This window comes from Physcomitrium patens, chromosome 11 (assembly GCF_059467195.1).
Source record: "Physcomitrium patens ecotype Gransden chromosome 11, ASM5946719v1, whole genome shotgun sequence".
Lineage (NCBI taxonomy): Eukaryota > Viridiplantae > Streptophyta > Bryopsida > Funariales > Funariaceae > Physcomitrium > Physcomitrium patens.
In genome coordinates this window covers 10,594,869-10,619,578 of record NC_143420.1, presented here as the reverse complement: position 1 = coordinate 10,619,578, position 24,710 = coordinate 10,594,869, and the positions used below count along the sequence as shown (strand labels likewise).

Sequence of the window (24,710 nt, the reverse complement as noted above, 5' to 3'; positions counted from 1 at the left end):
CTGCACGGTCCCTATTGTAGCTGGACGAATCCGTTTTCCGACATGTTGTCTTCTTTGACCGTCGTACCCCTCATTTTATAGTTGCGTCGTTTCTTTGGACAATGTTGAGTAGTGTGCTTAGGTTCTCCGCAATATAAACATAATCCTTCTTGACGACGACGAATCTTTTCTTGCTCAGTTAGGGGTTTAAAACGTACCGCGTCAATTTGCATGTCTTCTACTTTTGAATGTACGTTTGGCAAAGATGTTGATGTTGCCATTGAGTAATAACGTTGAGGTTCCCGTGAATGATTCTCGGATCGAAATTCGAAAAGTCGATTATCACATTTTACCGCAAAATCGATTGCTTGACTGAAAGTTTGAGGATCAGGTAAGTTGAGCATCAATTTCTTTACTTCGTATTGCAATCCATAAAGAAATTGACTGATGAGTGCAGCATCATCCCACTTGATGTCAATTGCAAGTTGTCGAAATTGTGAAGCATATACTGTTACTGAGTGATTTCCTTGTCGCAGAATTTGGATCTTATTTGTTGCAACACGAGTTACATCGTGTTCACCATACATAGATCGAAACTCTGCCAAAAAAGCTTCCAAATTGTCCAATATTGGATTTTGTTGTTCAAGAAAAGACGAAAACCACGATAATGCAGAACCAGAAAGTAGAGTGCCAATAAACCTGACTTGTGATCCTGGAGTTGGATAGCTTTGCGGTTGAAGTTCAATTGCCAATTATACTTGATTGATGAACCCTCGAAACTTTGATCTCGTACCATCAAATTTCTCAGGTAAGGCAATTCTTGGTTCTCTAGTGCTTATAGGGTGTTGTAGAATTGGAGAAGGAACGTGATTTGTTGTAGATGTTGAAGCAGCTCCGATCATCTCTATATCTCCACTTTCTGCTATTCTTGTTCTTTCTTGTGTTGGTGAATTGAGTTGATGCATCGCAAGCATTAACTCCCTCATTTGCTCTTGCATTTGTGCCATTGCACTCTTCATTTCAACAAGCTCTGCCATAATGACACTAAGAAGAAAAATTTGTTTGATATTGCTCAAGACAAAAGAAAAGAAAGACTTGATAACAAAGAAGATACTAAGAACAATATCAGTTTAGAAGTGGGTAATCCGCAAACTTCTAATATGCTTATGTCTTATCAAGAGAAAGGGGTAATCCACTCTTACTCAAGAAAAAACAAAGCTCTGATATTGTAAGTGTACTCTTGTCAATCTGTCAAGGACAAAGACTCGATGAGGGAAAATATACACCAAAAGGCTATCTTGATATAATAAGTCAAAATATAAACAAGTAGGTATATTAAAAGGAAACTGGAATGGCTATTGCCACAAGACAAGAAACTAAAGACTCTTGAACCTGGACTAGAAGCAAGAAAGGAGTTGACAAGAGTGAAGAAGCCTTCACTCTTGTCTCTATATATACTATCTAACTAGGGGCTACGTGGCGACGTTCTATAGGACCTCCAAGATGTGTTGACTTTGTAGGACACATGCCTTGACTTACAAGGCAAGTTTTTCTACGTGTGGGCCACATAGTTACCTTGATCTTCAAGCTAACAACATGTGTGGCACATGGCCAACTTGTTGACCACGTTTCTAATCCAAAAAGTCAATTAAAGACACCTATGAAGTCAAAGCAGCATCTAGGAAGTTTCTAGGAAGCTTCTATATTAAATATTATAGAATTAACTTACTTTTATCTACTTTTACTTACTTCTACCTATTTCTATATGTAATTATTAGCTTACATGATTATGGCCGTGACACCAATTCAGGTCCCATATTGGGTAAGATGCCCGTAGTAACCTGGATGTTCTCGTAATTGGGTTTGCATTGGGTTGCCTGGCCAATTCAGGTCTCATATTGGGTAAGAGGACCCGGATTGGATTCTCGAAATTGGATCCAATTGGCTCTTCAAACCCGTCGTGTGAATTGGTCCTTCTCTTCCCGCTGACTCCCGTTATTGGAATTGAACGGAGCATTTCAGTATGCCCCGGTTGACTGTAACGGGGTGACTGAATCTGGCCACTCAGTATTTGTATAGGAGTTGGTCGTTGCTCCCAATATTCGAGGTAACTGAATATTAATAAAAGTCCTTTTTCTTTATATTTTCACGGTATACTCGTGTTACAACACGACAACGTTGCTCTCTTGTCAGTGGAGCAATGCTTGGGACTACTACCATTAGTGTCTTAAATTCACAAAAAATAGATCATTGCATTGTGGTTGTTTGAAAGAAGGAATATATAAGAGCCCTAGTTCTATAAACTAAAAATTCATATTTTACTTCTAATATTGTTTAAGAGATTGATTAGGGTTTAACTACTTGCATCAATTGAGCTAAATCTATTTATTGTTGTGTGGCCTCTATTACTTTGCCACTTCCACTCAGCTCTCTTTCATTTATTATATATATATATAATAATCTTTGAAGAAATATGATTAACTACTTGTATAGTTCTAAAATAAAAATTATGAAATCAATGTCTATCTTCCAAGTGTTGGCAACTCCAAATAATAGGCTAAAACATTGATATGCTTTTAATTAGTAAATGGATCTGATGTTTGACGATATATGTTTTACAAAACCTATAGTTTAAAACAATGTAGTAAGTTTTGAAGATGCAATCACGTACATTTGAACACAAAGCGATTACAATAAATCATTTGTTAGTCTCCTGACCCCTAACTTTTTGTTGCAAAAAGGTATCCTACACCCGACAATACAGTTTATTAATCTTGTCACTTTTATCTATAATTTACACTCATAAATTTTTCACTGAAGTTATTCCACTGAAAATTAGCAACAAAGCAATTGCAAGATTCATTCCACAAACGCCTTTTCTGTTATCAGGTCCACTTTTCTGTCCACTTGTGTGTAAGCAGAGGGGCTCGTGGTCACTAGCCTCTTGACTCAAAAAAGAATAACTTAGAATGGAGCTGTTTGAGGTCACCTATTCCGAAGAATAAAAACATTCAGAAAAAGGCCAAGACGAGCCTGGAGAACAATTCCCACAAGGAAAAAACAAGCCGTTGATGAACATAAAACCAGCTGGAAACTTGGATCTCATTGTCGAAAGAAGCTTTCAAATCTTTTTTTCATTTCTCACTCCATTGGGTCAAGATGTTGTAGATACACTCAACATATGCCCCGTTTCGAAGAGATGGCACCTTCCGTGCGAGACCAACACAGGAGTCACAGTTTCACTCCAAACAAAGCACTTAGATGCCAACCGAAGCAACGAGGAGAACTCAACTATCAACCAAATTCATTATTCAAATCCACAAGTTTTACATGTTTAGTTCACAACAGGTCCCCACTTGTTGGCAGTTCGATCTACAGCCAGATATCTGAAGTGCAGTCGCCTCCAGGGTAGCGCATTTCGTGAGCAAGGGCAGGGCCCTCAGGCTCAGCACCAAAATCGACGAAGAACCGTGAGTTGATAGTTAAACCTCCCTTCACATTGTCCACGTCTATCTGAAGCATGTGAGACCCCTTCTCCACCATGGACGGGTAGAACTGATTGTCCCATGCACTGAAGAGCGAGTTTGAGACATACAATCGCTTCCCGTCCAAGCTCAACTGAATCATCTGCGGGCCGCCTCTCAACTCCGTCCCCTATTCAACACCACCACCAACATATAATAAGTGGGTTTCAACTATTTTACTGATGCTTCTCAATGCCATAAGTAAAACTCTTTGACTTCACGACGACGGAAAGAAAACGAGAGAGGACGTGGGTCGGAATTAGCAACTAAAGAGGAAATTCATTACTCTGTTCTGCTGACGTTCAGCAAAGTCAGTCTTAAATTGTTCCATGTCATGGTCTAAATGGCCCGTTTAAGCGAAGTTTGTATAGAGACAATCTGAGGGGAAAAGCAAGGATAGAAAGTTCACCTGGACATCAGGAACAGTTGATTGCCATGTCTCACCCGACTCCTCGACGTAAACATTACCACCTTTGCGAATTAGTCCGCCGACCCATACTTGACCCGTGAGAACTGGATTTGCGGGGTCCTCAATGTTGTACTGCCGGATGTCACCGTGCAACCAATTGGAGAAGTACAAGAATCGATCATCAAGTGAAATGAGGAAGTCAGTGATGAGTCCTGGCATTTCTGGCAATATCCAGTTTCGCACCTTCAATGCAGGCACAGTTACGGCAACCTGGCATGGAAAGCCATATTATAGGACAGTGTTAGGCGGTTGTCAAATGCGTGAATGTGATAAGACATGCCAGATGATCTAAAGAAGAACAAACAGTGCAGACATTGATTTGGGATGCGAAGGTGTAGTGAATCACCTGCGTATCCCACGTGTCGTCATCTTTCTTAAAAAAACGGACCATTGTGCTGCTCAAGGCAGCTCCCACATATCCCACTGCCTTGCTCGGATCATGCAAGAAGCGAATCTGTGGAAAGGTAAAGCATTGAATCATTACATCGACAGATATTGTCATGCACCTTCCATACCATAGGAATCGAATCGAATTATCATCAAAATACATCGAATATGCAATTGCTGAACAAACGCTTGGAGGCGTACCTCGAGAGGAATAAGACCAGTGTTGCCCAAGTCGAGAGTTTGCTTTAGAGTACCCTCAGGCCAGTCGTAGACAAATAAGTGCTGACCATATAAACCATCAGCGACATGAGCTGGATTGAAACCTTTACAGAATGCCTTAGGCGCACCCCACGAGGAGCTAATCATCACGTTATGTCGAGGTTGGTACCAGAAATCGTAACCAAAAGGCGGGCTATGACCCGGCTTTTCCCACCTGCCACACGCACAAATAGTTGTAAGTGTATATTCAAGACATCCAAGTAGCCTCCTTACATCGGAACAGCCTCAGCATACACACAATACACATTCCTATCAACTGTTTATTGGATCTCTATTATGGAACAAGGAAAAGTGACGGGCGATATGACAACAGACTACCCAGTTTGCAACTGCAGCCTATCCACTAAAGAATTGAAAATCACTATCCTAAACATTTAACACTAAAGTGAACTAAGGCTTCAGTAATACACAGCACTACCAGTACAAATCTTATAGAAATAGAGAAGACTGAAGCAGCAGCAAACATGGAGGCTAGGGCTCGGAAACAGAGAGATAGACCGCATACCTTCCTTTGACGTTGAAATTTGAGTCAAGGAGCAGAAAACCAGAGCCTTTAGAGTTTCCTTCTTTGTCACCCATGCACGACACCATGATATCGCCATTTGCGAGACAATGGGCAGTGTGAGGATAAGCCAACCCTGTTCTCGACAATATCTCATCCGGCTCCACCGTCTTATGCACCTGCGGTGCCCGCGGGTCCTTCAGCGTGTCTACAATGTAGATCCGTCCTGACCTGCAAAATTAATGTAAGCCTCTTGGTCTACCTTAATATAAAACGACGTCCCAAACATTGACAGACACGTATCAGTGCCAAAACACATCACAACATCAGATTTAGAGGGCAGCTTCGTATTGTAGAATATGGTTGTGAATGCCCACACAAGCGATGGAAGGACGAGGTAGCGGCGCTTCTGACCGCCATCACCATGACAAGAGCTGCATGTGTTCCAGCCACTGTGGTGGATCTCGTCATCCAAATGGTCCACCACCGTGCGGTAAATCACCTTTGAATATGTGTTTGAATTTGGGTCCACATCAACCGTGGCCAGATAATCGGGCTTCTTCTTGCCGGTTCCTACACCCACACCACCCATGTTTCAGGTTCAAGAGAAAGACCAGTATCCCAGCTTCAGAATATTACTGAAACGAACGCTGCATCTTCACGCCACATAGTGGAAATGAATTGGCAGTCCAAAGATCGCTACCTGTGTAAACAGCAGTGATGTAAAGCAGCTTCTCGCGTGGTCCTTTCTGGGCTTGCTCTGGGGACGCATAGCCTGGTCCACTCGACAGTGCGCTGCAGCAATGACCTGCTTTTCCGTTTTCATCCTCCGGCTGAATCACCGATTTCACCTTGTCTACTATCGCGCTCGCCATGTCCTTGCACTGCCTTTTTCCTAGCCAGCAAATCTCCTTTATGTTTCTAATCAGCTCCTCGGTTTCAATCACCCTACATCGTCAATCAGAAACATCACCACTCAGGACCCGGAGCATGGAGAGTTCAGTACAAGTGCTCAAATGGAAATTTTTAAATGAGAAGGTCATGCATGAAACTAAGAGACCTATGCCAATTAATTCCGCAGCTGCTTCGACAATAGCGAGGTTGGGACAATCGCGGACCCACTTCCTAATTTCAAACTACACATTCCATGACGCGTCATGGAATATTGAGACCAGGTTAACAACATTTTTTCAAACATCAAATAAAATACAAAGAATTCCAAAAATCAAACACACACAAAAAAAAAAATAAATAAATAAATTAGAGCAATTAACTACGACTCCCTCGCCATAACACCCCATCATAAAACAGGCCTTAAGAACAGTAGTACAAACGGCTGCATCTTTCGATCGCAACATCCTTTAATCTCAGGATCGAACTAAATCCTTTGCACGGAGTGTAGACTAAGAGAATACTCTACGCTTGTCGACTTAAAATAACTTCAATCAGTCACTCAACTCCTCTCTCTTCAACAAGCGACAAGTGTTTCGGCAAGATGGAGGTACCCCAGCTGCAAAAGTCACGTTTCGAAAGGAGTGGGGAGAAGGAACCAAAGCGAGATGGATCAACTCAGCAAATTTGCATCGATCGCCCCAAATATTTAAGCACTGCAACAACAACAACAACAACAACAACAAGCGCCCAATTTGCAGAACCCGTGAAATGAGCCTGAGCCTGAGAGTGAGAGTAAACGGAGACCAAGCGAAACTTGTGTGAGAGAGAGTACAAAACCGACGCTGCACTCGTCGAAGGAGATGAAGGCTCTACGATGGACCTCTCCGATACAGAGGGACGGGCCTCCTTTGGCTTGAAAAAGTAAAGACAATAGATGGAAAAAAAGAAAAAAAAGAAAAAAGAAAAAAAAAGTCATGCTGTAAAAGATGTAAAAGTAAACGTGCGTGGAGATGCATGCATCCGGACGCCTTGCGGGAAGCCTGATGTTCCACGCCCCGTTTGGAATCTGCCATGTCACACGCCACGTCGGATTAATGGGCATGGATTGCTGACGTGTACCTCGCTTATCACACCTTGTTTTGGCCATGTGAGTTGTCTAAATTTGTTGAATTACTATTCTATTTGGCCTTTTTTCCTTCTTTATTCCTTCTCTCCTGTTTTACCCTAATCCATCTCTGTAAATTACTATATATAGACCTTTTCGAGTTTAGTACATTATCGATTTTACGATACATGTTTTTGAAGTAGTAACTTCTATTTTGCTCCATCCTCAACCAAGAAAAATAATATTAAAATAAATTCCGACTTTCCAAATTTGTTTATCGTAGTTCCAAAGCAATTCACTTATCAATTCCTTATTTTAAATATTTGCAACTTTTCAACAGAAAAACACATGCTTTATTGATATCTTGCAAACAAACATTGTAATTGATAACTACTGAATTATGAAGCAAATGGATAGTTCTAAATGCTATAGACAATTGAACCATAAACTAAAAAATTATGATATTGTTACACTGCTTTTTAAATATACTCTACTCTACTATACATACATACATACATACATACATAATTATAAGTATTCATTGAATCTGAACAGAAATTTAATTAAAAAATATATAATTTAATAATATTGTATTGACAATTTTACTAAATTGTTTTCAATTTTTTTTTTTTTGTTGTCATCATCAAAAATTGTAAATTGTGTTTTTTTTTTTTTTTTTTTTTTTTTTTTCTTCTAAGAATACAATTATTGACATAATATTAAAATAAATTCCGACTTTCCTAAATAATTTTTAGTTGTCTTAATAAATTGATATAGATTCTGTTAATATAAATTTCTAAAAATGTTCTGGTAATGATTTTTAGAAATTCTGTTAATATAGATTTCAGAAAAGATAAAATCATTTTTGCATTATCAATATATATAAATATATATTGTAACTAAATATGAATATTTATATTTTATAATATATCTGAAGGTAAATTTTATAGGAAAAAATTATAATTATTATTAAGTTTTTATTAACAAAATTTAAGATTAATAAACTAATGTTGTTCTACATATATGTATGTGTATATATATATATATATATATATATATATATATATATAATTGCATAGTATCATATTTCACTAAAAATAAATAAATAATTAATAAGTTGGGATTTAATCATTAAAAAAATAAATAATTATAAATAAACTAATTTACTAAATTATAATTATAAATAAACTAATATACTAAAATACTAAAACTAATATACTAAAATACTTTGTCTGTATTTAAATATATGTCATTACTGTAAGTATAAATACAAATATATATATATATATATATATATATATATTGTTGTTGTAAAATCATTTTTAAATTTCTTTTTGTATTATATGTATTTAAAATATTGAAATAGAAAAAGACGAGACTTATTTAAAAATCACGTCTGTTTTCATAAAAGTATGAACATAATATCATTATAGTTAAAAGTATGAAAAATAAATTAATACTTTAAAAAATTAAGAATTAAGGAAACGACTATTTAATCCACAAAATATAAAATTTGAAACTTTTTTTTGATTACTTAAAATATGATATGTAATTAGCTTTGCAGAAGATAGTAATTTTATTACATTTCTGTACAAAAATTAGTTATTTAATTAATTAAGTGTGTAGTATTCAAATGCCAGTTATCAATATTTTTTTTAAAAAAATCTTGTTCACTGAAACTCGAAAAAAATTCTTTAATTTTTGCAATATTAATCTTTCATATTATACATAAAATTGAAGTATTTTAAAAATAATAAATGGCTTATAACTAAAACTTCCTACGCAAATTATTAGAGACAATAATTTAGGATCTGAAATTTATTGTGTAAAACTTTTATAATTTTTTTTTTGATACATTAGGCATTCAATTTAGGCTTAAAAGTGCTAACAAAACATTAACTAAGAAGTGATTTTGAAATTTTAATAAAATTTCATTATTATTAATTATTCGTTTCATGAAAATATTTCTTTATAAGATATTTAATTTAGGAATATTTGATCAGAAGTGGAGGTTGTGACGTAGAAACTAAATATCGATTTTGTTTAGAACCTTTAATATTCTATAAAATCTTTGTAGAAATTTTTGGAACTTTGAAAAGATTTTTTTAAAACTGTCTGATATTTTATTTAGAACTGTAGACAAAGCGAATCTACAAAAAGATCTTGCAAGTATATATATTCCTCAGGAGATTAGATAGCAAAGTTCTATAGTATGGCAACAATATGTATTTAGACTTGCAAATATAAAAACAAGCAAAAGAAAAAAATAAATAAATCAAATTCATTTATTAAATTATGTATTGTCTTACAAACTTTCTATATATCTTAGCAAGATTATTATACTGTAGAACTTTAAATGAACACAATCATATCTATCTTTATTCCTTGTTTATATTTGCTTAAGATGTCTAATTTTTTCAATGCATTTTAAAAATATGGTATTGATCTAAATAATAAAAATTAGCATAACAATAATTTTGACATTCTAAAATTTGAAATAAAATAATTATATGTACAAAAATTATTATAAACTCAGATGTAAAATTCAATTTAATTGAAAAATAACAGCTATATCAATTTAAAAATTAAAAGTAATAATTACAAGATTCTTTATAAGAGTTTGATAATTAAATGTAGTTATAAGATTTTGATAATTAATGTATATATATATATATATATATATATATATATATATATATATAATAAACAATACTAAAATTCATTTTTTTTCTTAATCTATAACACCAACAAAAAAATTTAAAAAGTATAATCATGGAGAGTTCATCTTAATTTTTAAATAGACAAATTTTATCTAAATTGCATTTATTGCATAGAAATAAACTATTTATGAAATAGAACTAACAGGTCTTAAATTAGTGTAAATAAAACTAACTTGTTAACTTATGTTGAAATGTAGTTACTATAGAGAATTGCAAGGGTGGACACCCCCTCTTTATTGTATATACCAAGCAACTCCACAAACACACAATATAACTCTTCTTTACACTAAAAAGTCATAGAGTAAATTTATGCTAAAAGGTTTGTGTGCAATGGCTTGTGGCATTTTATTTGTATTCTTATGAAAATAAATTTAACAAAATTTCATAGTATATTTTATGTAATTCTTTCATTTATTTTAAAAATCTTATTAATTTCATTTACAAAAAAAGATTACTTTAAATTTATTCTAAAACTTTTTAGTGTAAATAATAATTTTACTATGTGTATGCAAGGATTCATGGCACAAGGTGTCTACACAACAGAAAGAGGGTGCCCACTTAGCAAGTCCTTAAATTTATAAAATTGATTTTTGTTTTACATACATACATATATATATATATATATATATATAAAAATTTTCTAAAAATTGAGCTAAATTTATCTTTCAAATCTTTAAATAGATTAGTTCAAAGTACAATTATAATTATTTATATGAAGATGTATAAACTATTATAAAATATTTGTTGAATTGCTTGAAACATAAAAGTACAAACAAATAAAAATTATTGTTTGTAAAAATGTTAAAAAAAATCAAACTCACCAATTTTCATGATGTACATAATCAAAAATTCTACAAAAAATATATTACAAGTTAATTTATAATTTAAACAATGTATCAGAAACCAAGTGGAATAAGTTATGATTTCTTTCTCTATTCATTTGAATTAAAAAACAAAAATGAAAAATATGTAGGTTATTATCTTAGCAATTTATTATTTCAAATGTCAAGTAAACCATCGAAAGATCCCACAAACATGCTCCATTAAACATCACTAGACCTTTGCTTCATCTATCAAACCTATATTTTAAAAAAAATTGCATGTAAAGGCGCACATAATATATATATATATATATATATATGTATGAGAGTTTCAACTCTTAAATCCAGTGGTCATTACCACTAGAAATCCACTTCCAACAACAAAAAGGGAAAACTAGGGTACCATCTAATCAAAGAACGCATCTAATTGCCTGAAAATGATGAGTAGTTGTTAGTCGATGTAGGAATGGGTCTCTCCTATTGTGAAGAAATTGGGACAGAGTGAGACGTGGGCGATGTGAGGCGGCGTCATCCACGCGCCATGCTATCCACACTCTCTCGCAATTGGTGATATTGGCCAACCCTCGTCGGAGCTCTTCGGGCGCGACGCACTGCACACAATACCCGCAATACAACCATAATGGAGCCCGCTCTCCAGTTGTTGATTCTTCGAGCAAAGTGACCCACATCGACGTTGCCGCAGCGGAGGAGGAGGAGGAGTAGTAGCAGCAGCTATGTCGTCAGTTCTCGGGGTCTCTGCTTCCTGTGTCGCAGGTCACGTTGCTCAAAGCCGCAGCTGGGTTCCGTCTGTGAATGCTAGGATAAGTACCCACCGGCGTGTATTTGTGGGTGGAGCTGGGGTGACGAGGAGCCATGGGTGGCGGACGTTGGAGAGAGGAGTTGCGAGGCGGAGTGGCGGGACTGGGTGGGGAGGTAGTAACGCGCAGACAGAGCCACTGGACTTGACTGAAGAGAATGTGCAGCAAGTGCTCTTGGACGCGCGCTCGGAGGTTTGTCATGCGTGCGTTGCCCTCTTATCTTGCTCCCTCAGTCAAATATTGCCATGGTTCGTATTGGCGTATTTCTTCAAACCTTGGTTGACTGCATTTTGGGTGCAGTTTCACTGTTCGGGTCTGTTATTTCCTCTTTCTAGCACAAAGGGAATGTAGGCCCTTAATGCCAAGCTGTAACAATTTGCAAGCCGAGAAGCCATATCCAACAATTTAGAGAAGGGAATGCAAATTTCAAGGAATGGTTTTATTTGCCTTAATTTTGGTATTTATTTTTTTTGGTGTCACAGTTGTTGCAGCTGTTTGACCTAAAAGTTGGCATCACAGGTATGCATGTCTATTCTTTCTCAACGCTGTTTGTGAGGATTCGTTTTTTGTATGCAGGACTCCTCATCCTCCCTTTTCTTCGACTAATGATCTCTTTTTATTTTGTTCGGAACTCTATGCTAGACCTTGCGGTGTTGGTTTTTCTGTTCGGGTTGACGTTTGGAGAAAGCAGAGTAACATGGAATTCTAGAGTGTGTCTCGGGTCTGTCTTTTGTCTGAGTTGTTTAGTCTCGTAGGCATCACAAGATGCTTCGAATTGCTGAATTTTGTTCATTTTTGGATCGTGTAGGCGTCGTTCAATTGGCGGAGATAGATGGCCCGTTTGTTACACTCCGTCTTTCAGGACGCTTCTGGCACACGCGTTCGATGGTTCTTGCTCGCGTTGCCAATTATTTGCAGAAACGAATTCCTGTAAGCTTTTTTTACACCCATAATTACCTCTTTTGTATCGGACATATTTTAGAGCTCCACCAACTTCTGGTCTTAGCCCCCCAGTTGTTTCGCTGAGGTCCGACTGCAACGGCCAGGAATCTCATCGTTTAGAATTGGTCGTTTTTCCACGATGCAGGAAATAGTTGAGGTGCAGATTGAAGACGAATCACAACTGGACGACAGTGCGGCCAATTTCTAGGTCTCTAGCAATGTGTCGATCGTCACAACTTGTCTTACATACCTCTGCTGATCCTATCATCTCCTCACGTGAAACGTCGAAGGCATCGTCGAGTTCACATCAGCTCTGGAAGTGATAAGGAAGCTGCAACCATACATGGTGAAAACTAGCGAGGTACTGCAACAAATTGGTACTGATCCACAAGTATGTGCTTTGACTTTGGGGTCACGATCGGTGCCAGCTCTGCTGATTGGAACCGTTTTATCCTTGCAATTCACTGTCGAATACGGCGTCTCTGGGAACAGCATCAAGCGGAAGCACAAGCACGGGTGAACGCTGGGAATTTTCGTAACTGCTTGTGAAGTGAAGAAAATCATGAGTTGAGCAATAAGAGATCATGATTGATACACCCTTGCGGCCCATCCTTCGTAGATCCTACAACACTGCACACTGATGTCTTCGGCTCTTGAATGCCGGAATGGATTGTGGACTGAAGAAACTCCCATAATCGTTTACACATGTGTTGCAGTTCAATCAAATGTTTTTTTTTATTCTTACACAAAGATAATCATTCATTCGTGAAACTTTTAATGCTACACAATTCATATTACAACCAGGGAACCAATCACAATACCAACAATTATGAACAGACGCACATGAATGAAGATCACGCATAATTCAAACGTAAACAGAACAAATTAAGATTAACATTGGTTGCAATGTAACTTTGCGACAACATGCTAGAAGGTTTGCTGACATGACCCTGAATAGCAGAGGATGATCCTGTATCTACTGTAGAAACTTGCTACAGTCTCATTTTAGGTACTCCAGCTCCCTCGACGGAAAGATACAGTCGGCCTACTTGTTTGGCTTACACATCGATTTTCAAAACACTCGCCTCGGGAGATTTACAACTCGTACATAGCGGGCGCTTGGGCAAACTGACATTTTTCATCAGATAAGCACATCCGCAAGTGCTCCGACTACTCATCAGTATAAATCCACGTCAGACTGTAGGGTGTTAGATCCGGCATATGGGAAGCCGGTTGGGTCCAAGTGTCATCACCCGTGGAATAGTATATCTTTACTTTGCTGCAGTCTTTGGGTTTATTCAAAGACATGATATCTCAAGAGATCCGAGCTGTATTATGTAACTTGAAGTCCCTCTGGACTTCAGCAATGATTATGGGATCGTCGAGGTATAGAGATAATCTCTGCTTCTTGTCCCAGTAGGCAGTCGAAAGTGTTAGGGCTGGGTCTGGATTAGGGTTTCAGGTTGGTACTGTTTTGGAGTTTGATGCTAGTTTTTTCAATAATACTCAGGTTTGAAGAATCTCTTTGACGTCCCTTTCGATAACTAGAAATCTTAAGTTTTTCACAGATTGAACCCACCTGAGCTTCATCCACTGTTGACTTGACTGTGGAATTCACATTTGGGACATTGGAAAGGATTTCAAGTACAAATACATCTAATGTTAATTCATAGTGTTTCATTTTTTCCACTTCGGCTTTTAACTCAATGCTGGAATTTATACATATAACTTCACATTCTTTTGAACGAGGTTTCAAACTTACGAGATGCAAATGTCATTATTAGACACACTTTGAATTTATATATTCTTAAGCATGCTCTGCAGCTGTCATAACCATGTGTACTTCACAATTTTGAGTAAAATAATGAAATGTCAAGCAATGGTTAATTTGAATATGTTTCTTACAGTTTTTTACTATACTACGTACTCTTTGTATACATACCTCTGGGAATTTCTAAACTACTATCTATATGTAAATATACATGATGAATAAAATAAAATAAAATAAAATAAATATTACACGTGTAAGGATAATACAGGCAATATTGATGGCAAAGTATGAGTTGGAGTTATTGTTTTTTTTTTTTTTTTTTTTTTCGCAACGGTGTTGTATCAAAAGGTCCACGTCAGACTGTAGGGTGTTGGATCCGGCATATGGGAAGCCGGTTGGGTCCAAGTGCCATCACCCGTGGAATAGTATATCTTTACTTTGCTGCAGTCTTTGGTTTTATTCAAAGACAATATTTCACATGAGGTTCGAGCTGTACTATGTAACTTGAAGTCCTTCTGGTCTTCAGCAATGATTATGGGATCTGCGAGCTAATCTACAGTTTTGGTGTGCTGGACAGTCGGAAAGATTTGGGATTAGCGTTATATTTGGATTGCAATTGTAGGTTATGCCTGCTCTTTGGTCTAGCGTTGAAGCTCTTAGATGGCCCCTGTGTGAGATTATGCATTGTAGAATATGAAATTAACAATCATCTGTGCTTTAATAAGATGCTAATTGGATATAACACACTGAATAAATACACTTTTGTGTGAGGCTACAGGATTTGGTGTGGTGAATGGTATTCATTGATAAGTGAGTAGTGATGGATGACTTACCCCTTGATCCTCTTTGTTACAAAGTCATGGATATATTTTGAGATTTATTTATTTTGTAGTTTTTGAGAATTTTATTTGAATGGAGGTTGTAAAATCTTGTTTCTTTATGCTATTCTACATGTTTGATAATACTTTTGATCCTTATGTAACTTATTTTCTAAGTGACTATTTTTGTATATTCATCTTTATTAGAGGAGTTTGTCTTGTATCAAAAGTGAAGTAATAGAAAAAATAATTTTGATGCCAATTCACAATCTTTAGGATTTACATAAAATAAATATATGAATAAAAACATCAATAGTTCTTGTTTATCTAGCTTAGAGCTATATAACTACAAAGAAGACAAGGGTAGTTCAAATAAGGTCATCTTTATTAATCACAAAGAAAACCAAACAACATTAGCAAAAGAGATTTAAAATGAGATTTCAATTATAATTATAGTTATTATATTTTTTTTCTATTGAAGATATTTTTTCATAATTTAATATTAAGAGTTGAAGACTTGGCTATTAGAATATTTTATATTTCTTAAGATAAAGCTATTAATATAATTATCTCAATTTTTTTAAGATTTAAAATAAAATAAAATAAAAGAAGTCTTTAAATCAGTGTGGCTTTTTAAGTTGTTGGATCAATAATACAATCATTTAGATAATACATTTATTAGTTTATGATGAATATTTTAAAGTGACAATAAAATGATGGAACAATAATATTTATTTGATAAGCTCAATTATACATATTTAAGTATTGAGCTATACCAACTAATTTGGGAGTGTACTCATACAAATATATTAGATGAATGAGAGCTAAGTAAATCAATAAATATTAATAGCCTCCCTAATATTTATCTATGTATATACAAAATATGTCAAATTTTATTTTCAAAAATATGGTTTAATAAAATAAGGTGAAATTTTCAGTCCTATCTTCAATCATCTGGATATAAGTGGTTCAAGTAATAAATATTCAATCAATTGTATTGTTATTACTCTTGTCCCTTATGTAAGTATTAAGTAATTTTGTTACAATTTTCTTAACTAAGATAGTAGAGTTTTTCTTATTCTATGTTATAATTTTGTCTCTAGTTGATAGCTTGATCTATCTATTATTAATAGCTTTTATAAGATTTGTAAATAACAAATTTAGCAAGGTCAATCAAGCGTCAATTAGTGAAAGACATGTGCCAAAAGTTCAACCATTAGTAAATTGTAACTTGAGAGTTGACACAATGGCGCCATTTGTGTCAACTTTAATATTTGTTGAGACATCTATCAATAATAAAATCTCAAAATCGACTCAAGTAAGTGAAGGAGAATGTCTTCATAACTTCTTCATAGATAGGACTTATGTCAATATCAAACAAGTTCTAATTTGTTATGTATAGAACTCATCTATGAATCTTTTTTTGTTGGTAAGATTATCATCATCAAGTTGTAGGATTTAAAAGAGCCATATAAAAGATTTTTATAAGTAGAATGGAAGCAAAGAATTTATCACATTTATTTACATTTATACCAATAATTATCTATATGATTAGATAAAAGTTGGTAAAATTAGGATGTTTTCATAATATCTTTTATAGAAGTTTCTTAGAAGCTCTATAGATGTTGCTTTTATTTTATAGATGTCTATAATTAATTTTTTAGATTAGAAACGTGGTCAATAAGTTGGGCATGTGCCACACATGTTGGTAGCTTGAAGAACAATCTATTTATAAAGCCTATACATAAAAAACTTGCTTTGTAAGCTAAAGCAGGTGTCTTGCAAAATCAATACATATTAATAATCCTATAGAACATCGCCACATAGCTTTTAGTTAGATAGTATATATTGAGGCAAGAATGAAGCATTCTTTATCCTTGTCAACTCTTTTCTTGGTTCTATTTTAGATTTAAGAGTCTCTAGTTGTCTTATCTTTTGGTAATAGCTATTCCAATTTTTTATTTATTTATTTATTTATTTATTTATTTATATTTTTTAATATACATACTATTTTATTGCTATTTTTTTACTTTTTTTTTTAACATAGATATTCCAAGTTTATGCATCTTCTTCTAATTCATGTTCTTGTCAGATTGACAAGACTACATTTATAATATTAGAGCTTTATCTTCTCTTGATTAAGAGTGGATTATTCCTTTTTCTTGATAAAGCATAAACACATTAGAAGTTGTGGATTATCCTCTTCTAAACTAATATTGTTCTTAGTTTCTTCTTTGTTCTGAAGTTCCTTCTTCTCCTTGTCTTGAGAGATATTAGATATTTATTTTTTAAGTATTATCATGGTAGAGCTTCTTGAAATGAAGAGTACAATGGCACAAATAGAAGAACAATTGAAGGAGTTAATGCTTGCAATGCATCAACTCAATTTACTACCACAAAGAATAATAAGAATGGCAGAAAGTGAAGATATAGATATGGTTGAAATTGCTTTAACATTTGTACTCAATCATATTTCTTCTCCTATGGTAGAACATCCTTCCAACGTTGTATTGTAATATGACTATATGATAAAAAAATAATAATATGGATCTTATTATAGAAGAGCCAAGTTAAAAAATAAAGTAAAAAATTATAAATAAAAGATAAGAAGATAGTAAAACTTTTAGTAGTAATGTTGACTTTTAAAAAAGTAGCTTCTACTTACTTTGTAGGGCCATAAATAAAGTAAAATAAGATAGATTAGAAAAATAAAAAATATAAACATATGTAAGAAGGAGTTAGGAGTTGATTTTAATAAAAATTATTTTAAAAAACTAGATACCAATATCCAAAGAGGGCTAGTTATGAACCTCGATTGAAAATAGATCTCAAGGCAAAAAATTAAGTCTCGATGATGATTTGGAGGTTCTTTTATTGATCAAAGAGTGGAATTTAAGAAGGGACTTAATAGAGTTTTTATAAGTATTAATTTTGGAAGATTTGAATAGATAATAATATTACAAGAGTTTGATAAAGTTGATGTTGTTTTTAGTGACTCTAGTTTTTGGAAAATAAAATAGAGTTGATATTTTGGACATTTTCAAGAGTTTGATAATAGATCTGTAAGTCAATTTTTTTGGATTTGTGGGTGTAGTTGTGCTTGATGTATGATGTGAATTTGGATTTGATCTAATAGTTAGATTGAAAAGCATGAAGGTTTTGGTAGGTTATGGTCTTTGAATTTTGGATTTTGAGGGCTAGTGAGGTTTTTTTAGATATCTATCAATCCACTTATTAGATTGAAGCAAAATATTTCATACAGGTAGTTAGCTTAATTTCTAATAAATATATAAAGCTTGAGAATAAAATAAAAATTCAATCATGAATAATTGGCTCTAGGAAATTGGCAATAAGGTTAGAGAAAGAGGCTGGCCGATATCCAAGCATATTTTTGAGATTATTGTCTATTTGGTAAATTTGATCCTTTTAAATTTTTTTGTGTTTATTATTAACTTAATTAGTGAAGAATATAAAAAATTTTAGTTAAAATTGATGATTCAAACATTAGTTATTGGATTTCATAATATATTATAAGGTTATTAGAAATGTGTTTGAGATTTAAAAAATTGATTAGAGTTTGATTAGGATTAGGATTTGGTTTGGATTTCTTTAGAATTTTTTAAAGATTTTTTAGGTTTTTTATAATTTATTTCAAAAATAAAATACAATAAAATAATAATAATAATAATAATAATAATAATAATAATAATAAGACTTGATTGATGTTTGATTATATTTGTTAAGCTTTTCTAGCAATTTATATAAGATTTTATTAGAATTTTTAAGATCTTGTTGTTGCAATTTCTTTTTACATTTCACAACTAGGTGCTTGGTGCATTCTTAAGTAAGACTTTGTATAATATGATACCAATATTAGAGAACCAAGAGTTGACATGCTTAAGAAATTTGATGGCACAAGATTTAAGTTTTGAGGATTTATTAATCAAGTACAACTTATGCTTGAACTTCAATTCCAAAGCTATTCAATTCTAGGATTACAAGTTAGATTCATTAGTATATTTCTTTCAAGTTTAGCATTATTATGGTTTTTTTTTTTTTTTTTTTTTTTTTTTTTTTTTTTTTAAATGATGAGATCCAATATTACATAATTTAGAGGCTTTTTTAGCAGAGTTTTGATCCATATAGGAAAAACATGATGCAACTTGTATTATAACTAATAAGATCCATATTTTATGAAAAATCAATCAATGTGTAATATTATATGCTTCACAATTTTGACAACTTACAATTGATATCAAGTATGATAATGTTGTACGTATTAGCCAATTTTTCTATGGATTATAATATGAGGTAAAAAAATTGATGCTCAACTTACTTAATCCTTAAACATTGAATCAAACAATTGACTTTGCTGTGAATGGTGAGGGTCAATTTTTTGAATTTTAAACTAAGAGTCAAACAAGTAGGCATCAATGTTACTATAATTCAATGGAAATACCAATGCCTCCTCAACACATATATTCAGAAGTAGAGGATATGCAAATTGATGAGATATATTTCAAACCTCTTATTAAGCAAGAATAGACTCATCACCGTCAAGAAGGATTATGCTTGTATTGAGGAGAATCTAAACACATTGCTAAACATTATCTAAAAAAGTGACATAATTATAAAATGAGGAATACAAATATCAAAGAAGACACTATATTAAAAAACGAGTTTCTCCAACTACAATAGGGACCATGCAGTTGGAACATTATACAATAATTAATAAAGGTCCTATTCTTTTCTCAAAATCCTCTCTTTGTTTTACATTAAATATTATTTTATGACTTAAATATTACAAAGCCTTTGTCTTTTTAGATTCAAGAGCCTTAGCATATTTTTTAGATGAAAAATTTACTAAAATACTTAGCATATTTTTAGTAAAGAAAACTAAACTTGTTCACATAGAAGTCATAGATGGTCATTCGTTATCTTCTAGAGATATTACTCACAAAATCCTTCTTATAGAAGAAATAATCAATAGTCATAATAGCTTTGTGGTATTTAATATCATTAGATGTCAACGACATGAATTAAAAGATGATGCATAAACCAATGAAATTCAGGTCAAAGAAAGAGTGACAAAATAGAATAAAGAAGTACATATATTAAAAAAAATTGAATAGCTTATTATCAAAAGACAAGGAAACTTGAGACTCTTGAAACTAGAATAAAAGCAAGCAAGGAACTCACGAGAGTGAAGAAGGATTCATTCTTGTTTCTATATATACTATCTAAGTGAGGGCTACATGGCGATGTTCTATAGCACCTCCAATATGTGTTGACTTTATAGGACACATGCCTTGATTTATAAGGTAAGTTTTTCTACGTGTGGGCGACATAGTTAGCTTGATCTTCAAGCTAACAACATGTGTGGCACATGGCCAACTTGTTGAATACGTTTTAAATCCAAAAAGTCAATTAAGGACACTTATAAAGTCAAAAGTAGCATCTATGAAGCATTTAGGAAGCTTCCATAGAAGACATTACAAAATTAATTTATTTTTACTTACTTCTATTTACTTTTATCTATTTATACAAGTAATTATTGGCTTATATGCATATGTCCATGACATGATCCTTTCTTTTAGAGACGAGTTCCACGAGCAATGGTCATCATATGTTGAAGAAATCTATGATGTGACGAATTATATTTGCCACATACTCAGATCTTTGTTCTCTTCGAAGATGATTAATAGGGCCTTTCAACCATTGATAGTGTCCCATACGAGGGCAAAAAGACCACCTTGTTATCTGATTGTTGTTGAGGCCTTTATAACTTCCTTCAAATAAAATATTTAGAATACCATCAAGAGTTGTTTCGACCTCTAATAAAATCACCAAACATCGGGAGTCTCTTCTAAGGTTGTGATATCAAATGCGATGCATCTCGCCATTTATTTGAAGAAGAATATGTCGTTCTTGAGGATCTTCATCTTGATTGCATCGTTTTGAAGGTTATGACAATCACAATGTCTCGTCTGGCACGTCAGCAAATAAAGGCTCTTTTGTCAAATCCACTAGTTGTTGGTTCTCCATCTCCTTAGCTTCACAACTATAATGAAGCTGCAAACAAGTATTGAAAGTAGAATGTTATCTTACCTAGATCTTGTTATTTTTATAAGATAGGTTTTCATCTTAATTTTAATGGATGTTATCGATGAAAAGCCTCCACCACTGTCGAGATAGATGGAATTTGCCTCAAGAAAGTACTAGACTCTTGGTTATTACTAATTACTCAATTAAGCTTCAAAATAAAAAAAAAACCTAAGTTTATATATAATTTTTTTTTGGAGAAATTACACCAAATACATAAGCCTCAAGTAACTAACAACATCCAAAGTATGATAAAATCTTCTAAAATCTAGTATTTCCTTATCTGAAATTTTTTTCAAACTTCAATACCTAATATCTCTTGATCCAACCATCCAAACTTACTCAAATTTTACATGAAGTACTGATGTTTTCTTATCAAATCTTACAACAAATTTCAATTGCAAATTTATTGCGGATCTTAAGATATCACCAAAATCCTAACAGTAGCTTCAAACCTTAGTTTTTATACACCCGTGTACAATTTTCTTCATATCTTTCAAATTAAACATCTAAATGCCACACAGTTTATATATATAGTTTTTTATCATAATTATCTATCTTTTCCAAAAATTTGAGCCAAAAATTCTTCCATAAACTAAAGATATGGCTCCAATCATTACTATGAACAAAATCACTTACTTATTGCCTTTGATTTGGATGTACTATCTTCAACCCTCTATAACTTCTTCATCCAAACTCCAAATTTATTAAACAATATATGAAAAGTATGGTTAAAAAAGTGCTCTCTCCAATCCTGGTCATCAATCTTTTGTTGCTCTCCGTAAATGTATGTTATGTCCAAAGAGTGGCAATAGGTACAAAATTGACACCTTAACTTTGAGTGCCAATAATTCCTTCATAAAAACATCAAATCACACAAAATTTACATCTAATTTGTATTCAAAAACCTAAATTTGATGATTCTAGTCTCTAAAGTTCGAATGACCTCAAAAAAAAAACCCTAATTTTTGATAAGGCCTCGGGTAGCCTCTTTGAAGGCCATTGGCCATGGCCTTCAATCAATAGGAATGAAGTTTCCCATTCCTTGTCTTCTTCCAACCATGCCTTGCTTTCATCCCTCCTAATAAGCCTCCTATTACTTAAGATTTTCTTCTTTAGGCTCTAATCTCCTCTCAAGGCTTTATACTAAATATTTAGGTCTTACAATTTTTTTTAAATACTACAATCAAAATAGATAAAACTCAAAATAAAGTTTCTTATATCCACTCTCTTTAAATTAATCTATTCACCATTCTAACATACACCAAGATATATGAACATATTAAATGTCTTAACTAATTTTTATATACTACAAGCAATTACAGTATGACACTACCTTTGCTGTATTTACAAGATTCTTTACTAGCTCTTATGTGCATTCACTAATATCATATCTGCGCCAATAGACAAGATATTTCAATTTATTTCAATACAGCCTTGAATCTAAGACTTCTTCTACTTCAAATTCTTCATTATTGTACACTTCTATAAGAAGAGGTGGAGCTTGTCTTCTTATTGGTATCTCCACTGTCTTGTATGATTCAAGAAGAGACCTGAGGAATATTGGATGAATATTTATTAATTTCGGTATGTGTAAATGATATGCAACTGGATTGATTTGTATATGAATGAAAATGGTCCAAGTCTACGATAGTCTAACTTATCACAAAGATAAGTAGTCTTAATATTATGATGAAGTAACCATACCTTTTTGTCCATGTAGAATGGTGGTTGTTCCTTTCAATAGACATTTACATTAATCTTTTATTGTTCTTGAGCTTCTTTTAATTGTACCTTGATTGTTGCATGTAGCTTTGATAAATGATTTGTCAATCTTTATCTACATGATTATCAGCTTTTCAAAAGTCAAAAGTATCAAGTTAGGGATGATAATCATAACTGGTAAAGAAAGGTGTTTGTTTTGTAAAAGAATGTACTATATTATTATAAGCAAACTCTCCCAATGGCAAAAAAATTATCCAATCATCTTATTGGTAGTTGATGGTATATCTTAAATATTACTCCAAAACTTGATTAACATCCTCTGTTTGTTCATGAGTTTGAAAGTAGAATACTGAAGATAGTTTTATATCTATTTTTAGAATCATAAAAAGAGTCTACCAAAATCTTGATATAAACTAAGTTCCCCTATCTGATATAATATCTTTAAATAATCCATGATAGTGATAGATGTTTTCAAGAAAGAGCTTAGCTGTTTCTTCACTTATAATAGATTTTGTACATAATACAAAATATGCCATCTTGATAAAACAATCTACTATCACGAATATAGAGTTATAAAAATATGAGATTGTGAGATCTATGATGAAAGCCATAGAAATAGATGATTATGGTTGTTCTAGAATAAGTAATGGTTGAAGAAGTCCGTAAGGTCGATGATGAGGAGTTTTTAATCTTAAACAAATGTCGCATGATTGAATAAAGTTTTTCATGCCATTCTACATTTGTAGCCACCAAAAATCTCTAGATATAAGCTCTAAAGTCTTGTTGTATCCAAAATATTGTGTTGTTAGAAAGTCATGACATTGTCAGGGTAGAGAGAGTTTGCCTCAAGAAAATGCTGGGCTTCTGGTTGTCACTAATTATTCAATCAAACTTGAAAATAAGGGAAGCCCTAAGTTTATATATAATTTTTTCTTTTTTGAGTAATTACACCAAATACACAATCCTCAAGTAACTTACAACTTCTAAAATATGATAAAATCTTTTAAAACCTTGTTTACTCTTATGTGGAGATTTTTCCAAACTTCAACACCTCATATCTCCTAATCCGACTGTCCAAACAAACTCAAATTTTACATGAAATACTGATCTATTTTTATTAACTTCTACAATAATTTTGAACCACAAATTCGTTGTAGATCTTGAGATATCTTGAAAACCCTAATAGTCGCTTCAAACTCTTGTCTTTACACATCCACGTGCAATTTTCTTCATATCTTACAAAATATAAGCTCAAATTCTACAAAATTTTCATGTATAGCTTCTTCACACAAAATTTTACATTCTCCAAAAAGTTTGAGCCAAAAATTTGTCTAAAAATTCAAGTTATGGCTCCAACCATTATTACAAACAAAACCGCTTACTTACTGCTTTTGATTTCGAAGCGCCACCTTCAATTCCTTAAAACTCTTTCATATGAACTCTAAAAGCAATAATTCTTTCATGAAAGATGTAGGCCTTGAAATCGCCATTCCAATTGCACCTTTCGATCTTCAAAAACTGCTGTAAAACTCCTCGTATCCTCAAAAGAGTAACAATATGTCTTAAATTAACATCTTAACTTCAAACGGCTATAACTTCATCCTAACTTCAAATCCTCTAATTTTTATATACAAATTGTACCCCAAACCTTGAACTTTACAACTCTAGCTTGTAATCTCTCAAAGCCCTTTTTGAAGTGGCCAAAATCCTTCTTAAGGTCGCGGGCAGCCTCCTCAAAGTCCATTGCGCATAGTATTCGACCAACAGGAATGAAGTTTTTCATTCCTTGCCTTCATCCGACCATGCCTTACTTTCATCCCTCACAATTAGCCTCCTACTAGTTTAGATTTTCAT

General features: G+C 33.4%; 2 protein-coding genes across 2 annotated transcripts; one reads left to right on the top strand and one right to left on the bottom strand.

The window, feature by feature from the left end:
• Window positions 1–3,081: 3,081 nt before the first annotated feature.
• LOC112288655 (selenium-binding protein 2) lies at window positions 3,082–6,855 on the bottom strand. Its single transcript, XM_024533083.3, has 8 exons — window positions 6,646–6,855; window positions 5,844–6,088; window positions 5,518–5,713; window positions 5,144–5,371; window positions 4,561–4,792; window positions 4,319–4,426; window positions 3,913–4,182; window positions 3,082–3,633 (listed from the first exon to the last, which is right to left on the bottom strand). Exons 2-8 carry the CDS (start codon window positions 6,013–6,015, stop codon window positions 3,352–3,354), a joined length of 1,488 nt encoding a protein of 495 aa, XP_024388851.1. The 5' UTR covers window positions 6,016–6,088; window positions 6,646–6,855; the 3' UTR covers window positions 3,082–3,351.
• A 4,317-nt stretch (window positions 6,856–11,172) lies between these two features.
• Window positions 11,173–13,211, top strand: LOC112288656 (uncharacterized). Its single transcript, XM_024533085.3, has 4 exons — window positions 11,173–11,690; window positions 11,981–12,017; window positions 12,307–12,428; window positions 12,586–13,211. Exons 1-4 carry the CDS (start codon window positions 11,415–11,417, stop codon window positions 12,646–12,648), a joined length of 498 nt encoding a protein of 165 aa, XP_024388853.1. The 5' UTR covers window positions 11,173–11,414; the 3' UTR covers window positions 12,649–13,211.
• Window positions 13,212–24,710: the final 11,499 nt, after the last annotated feature.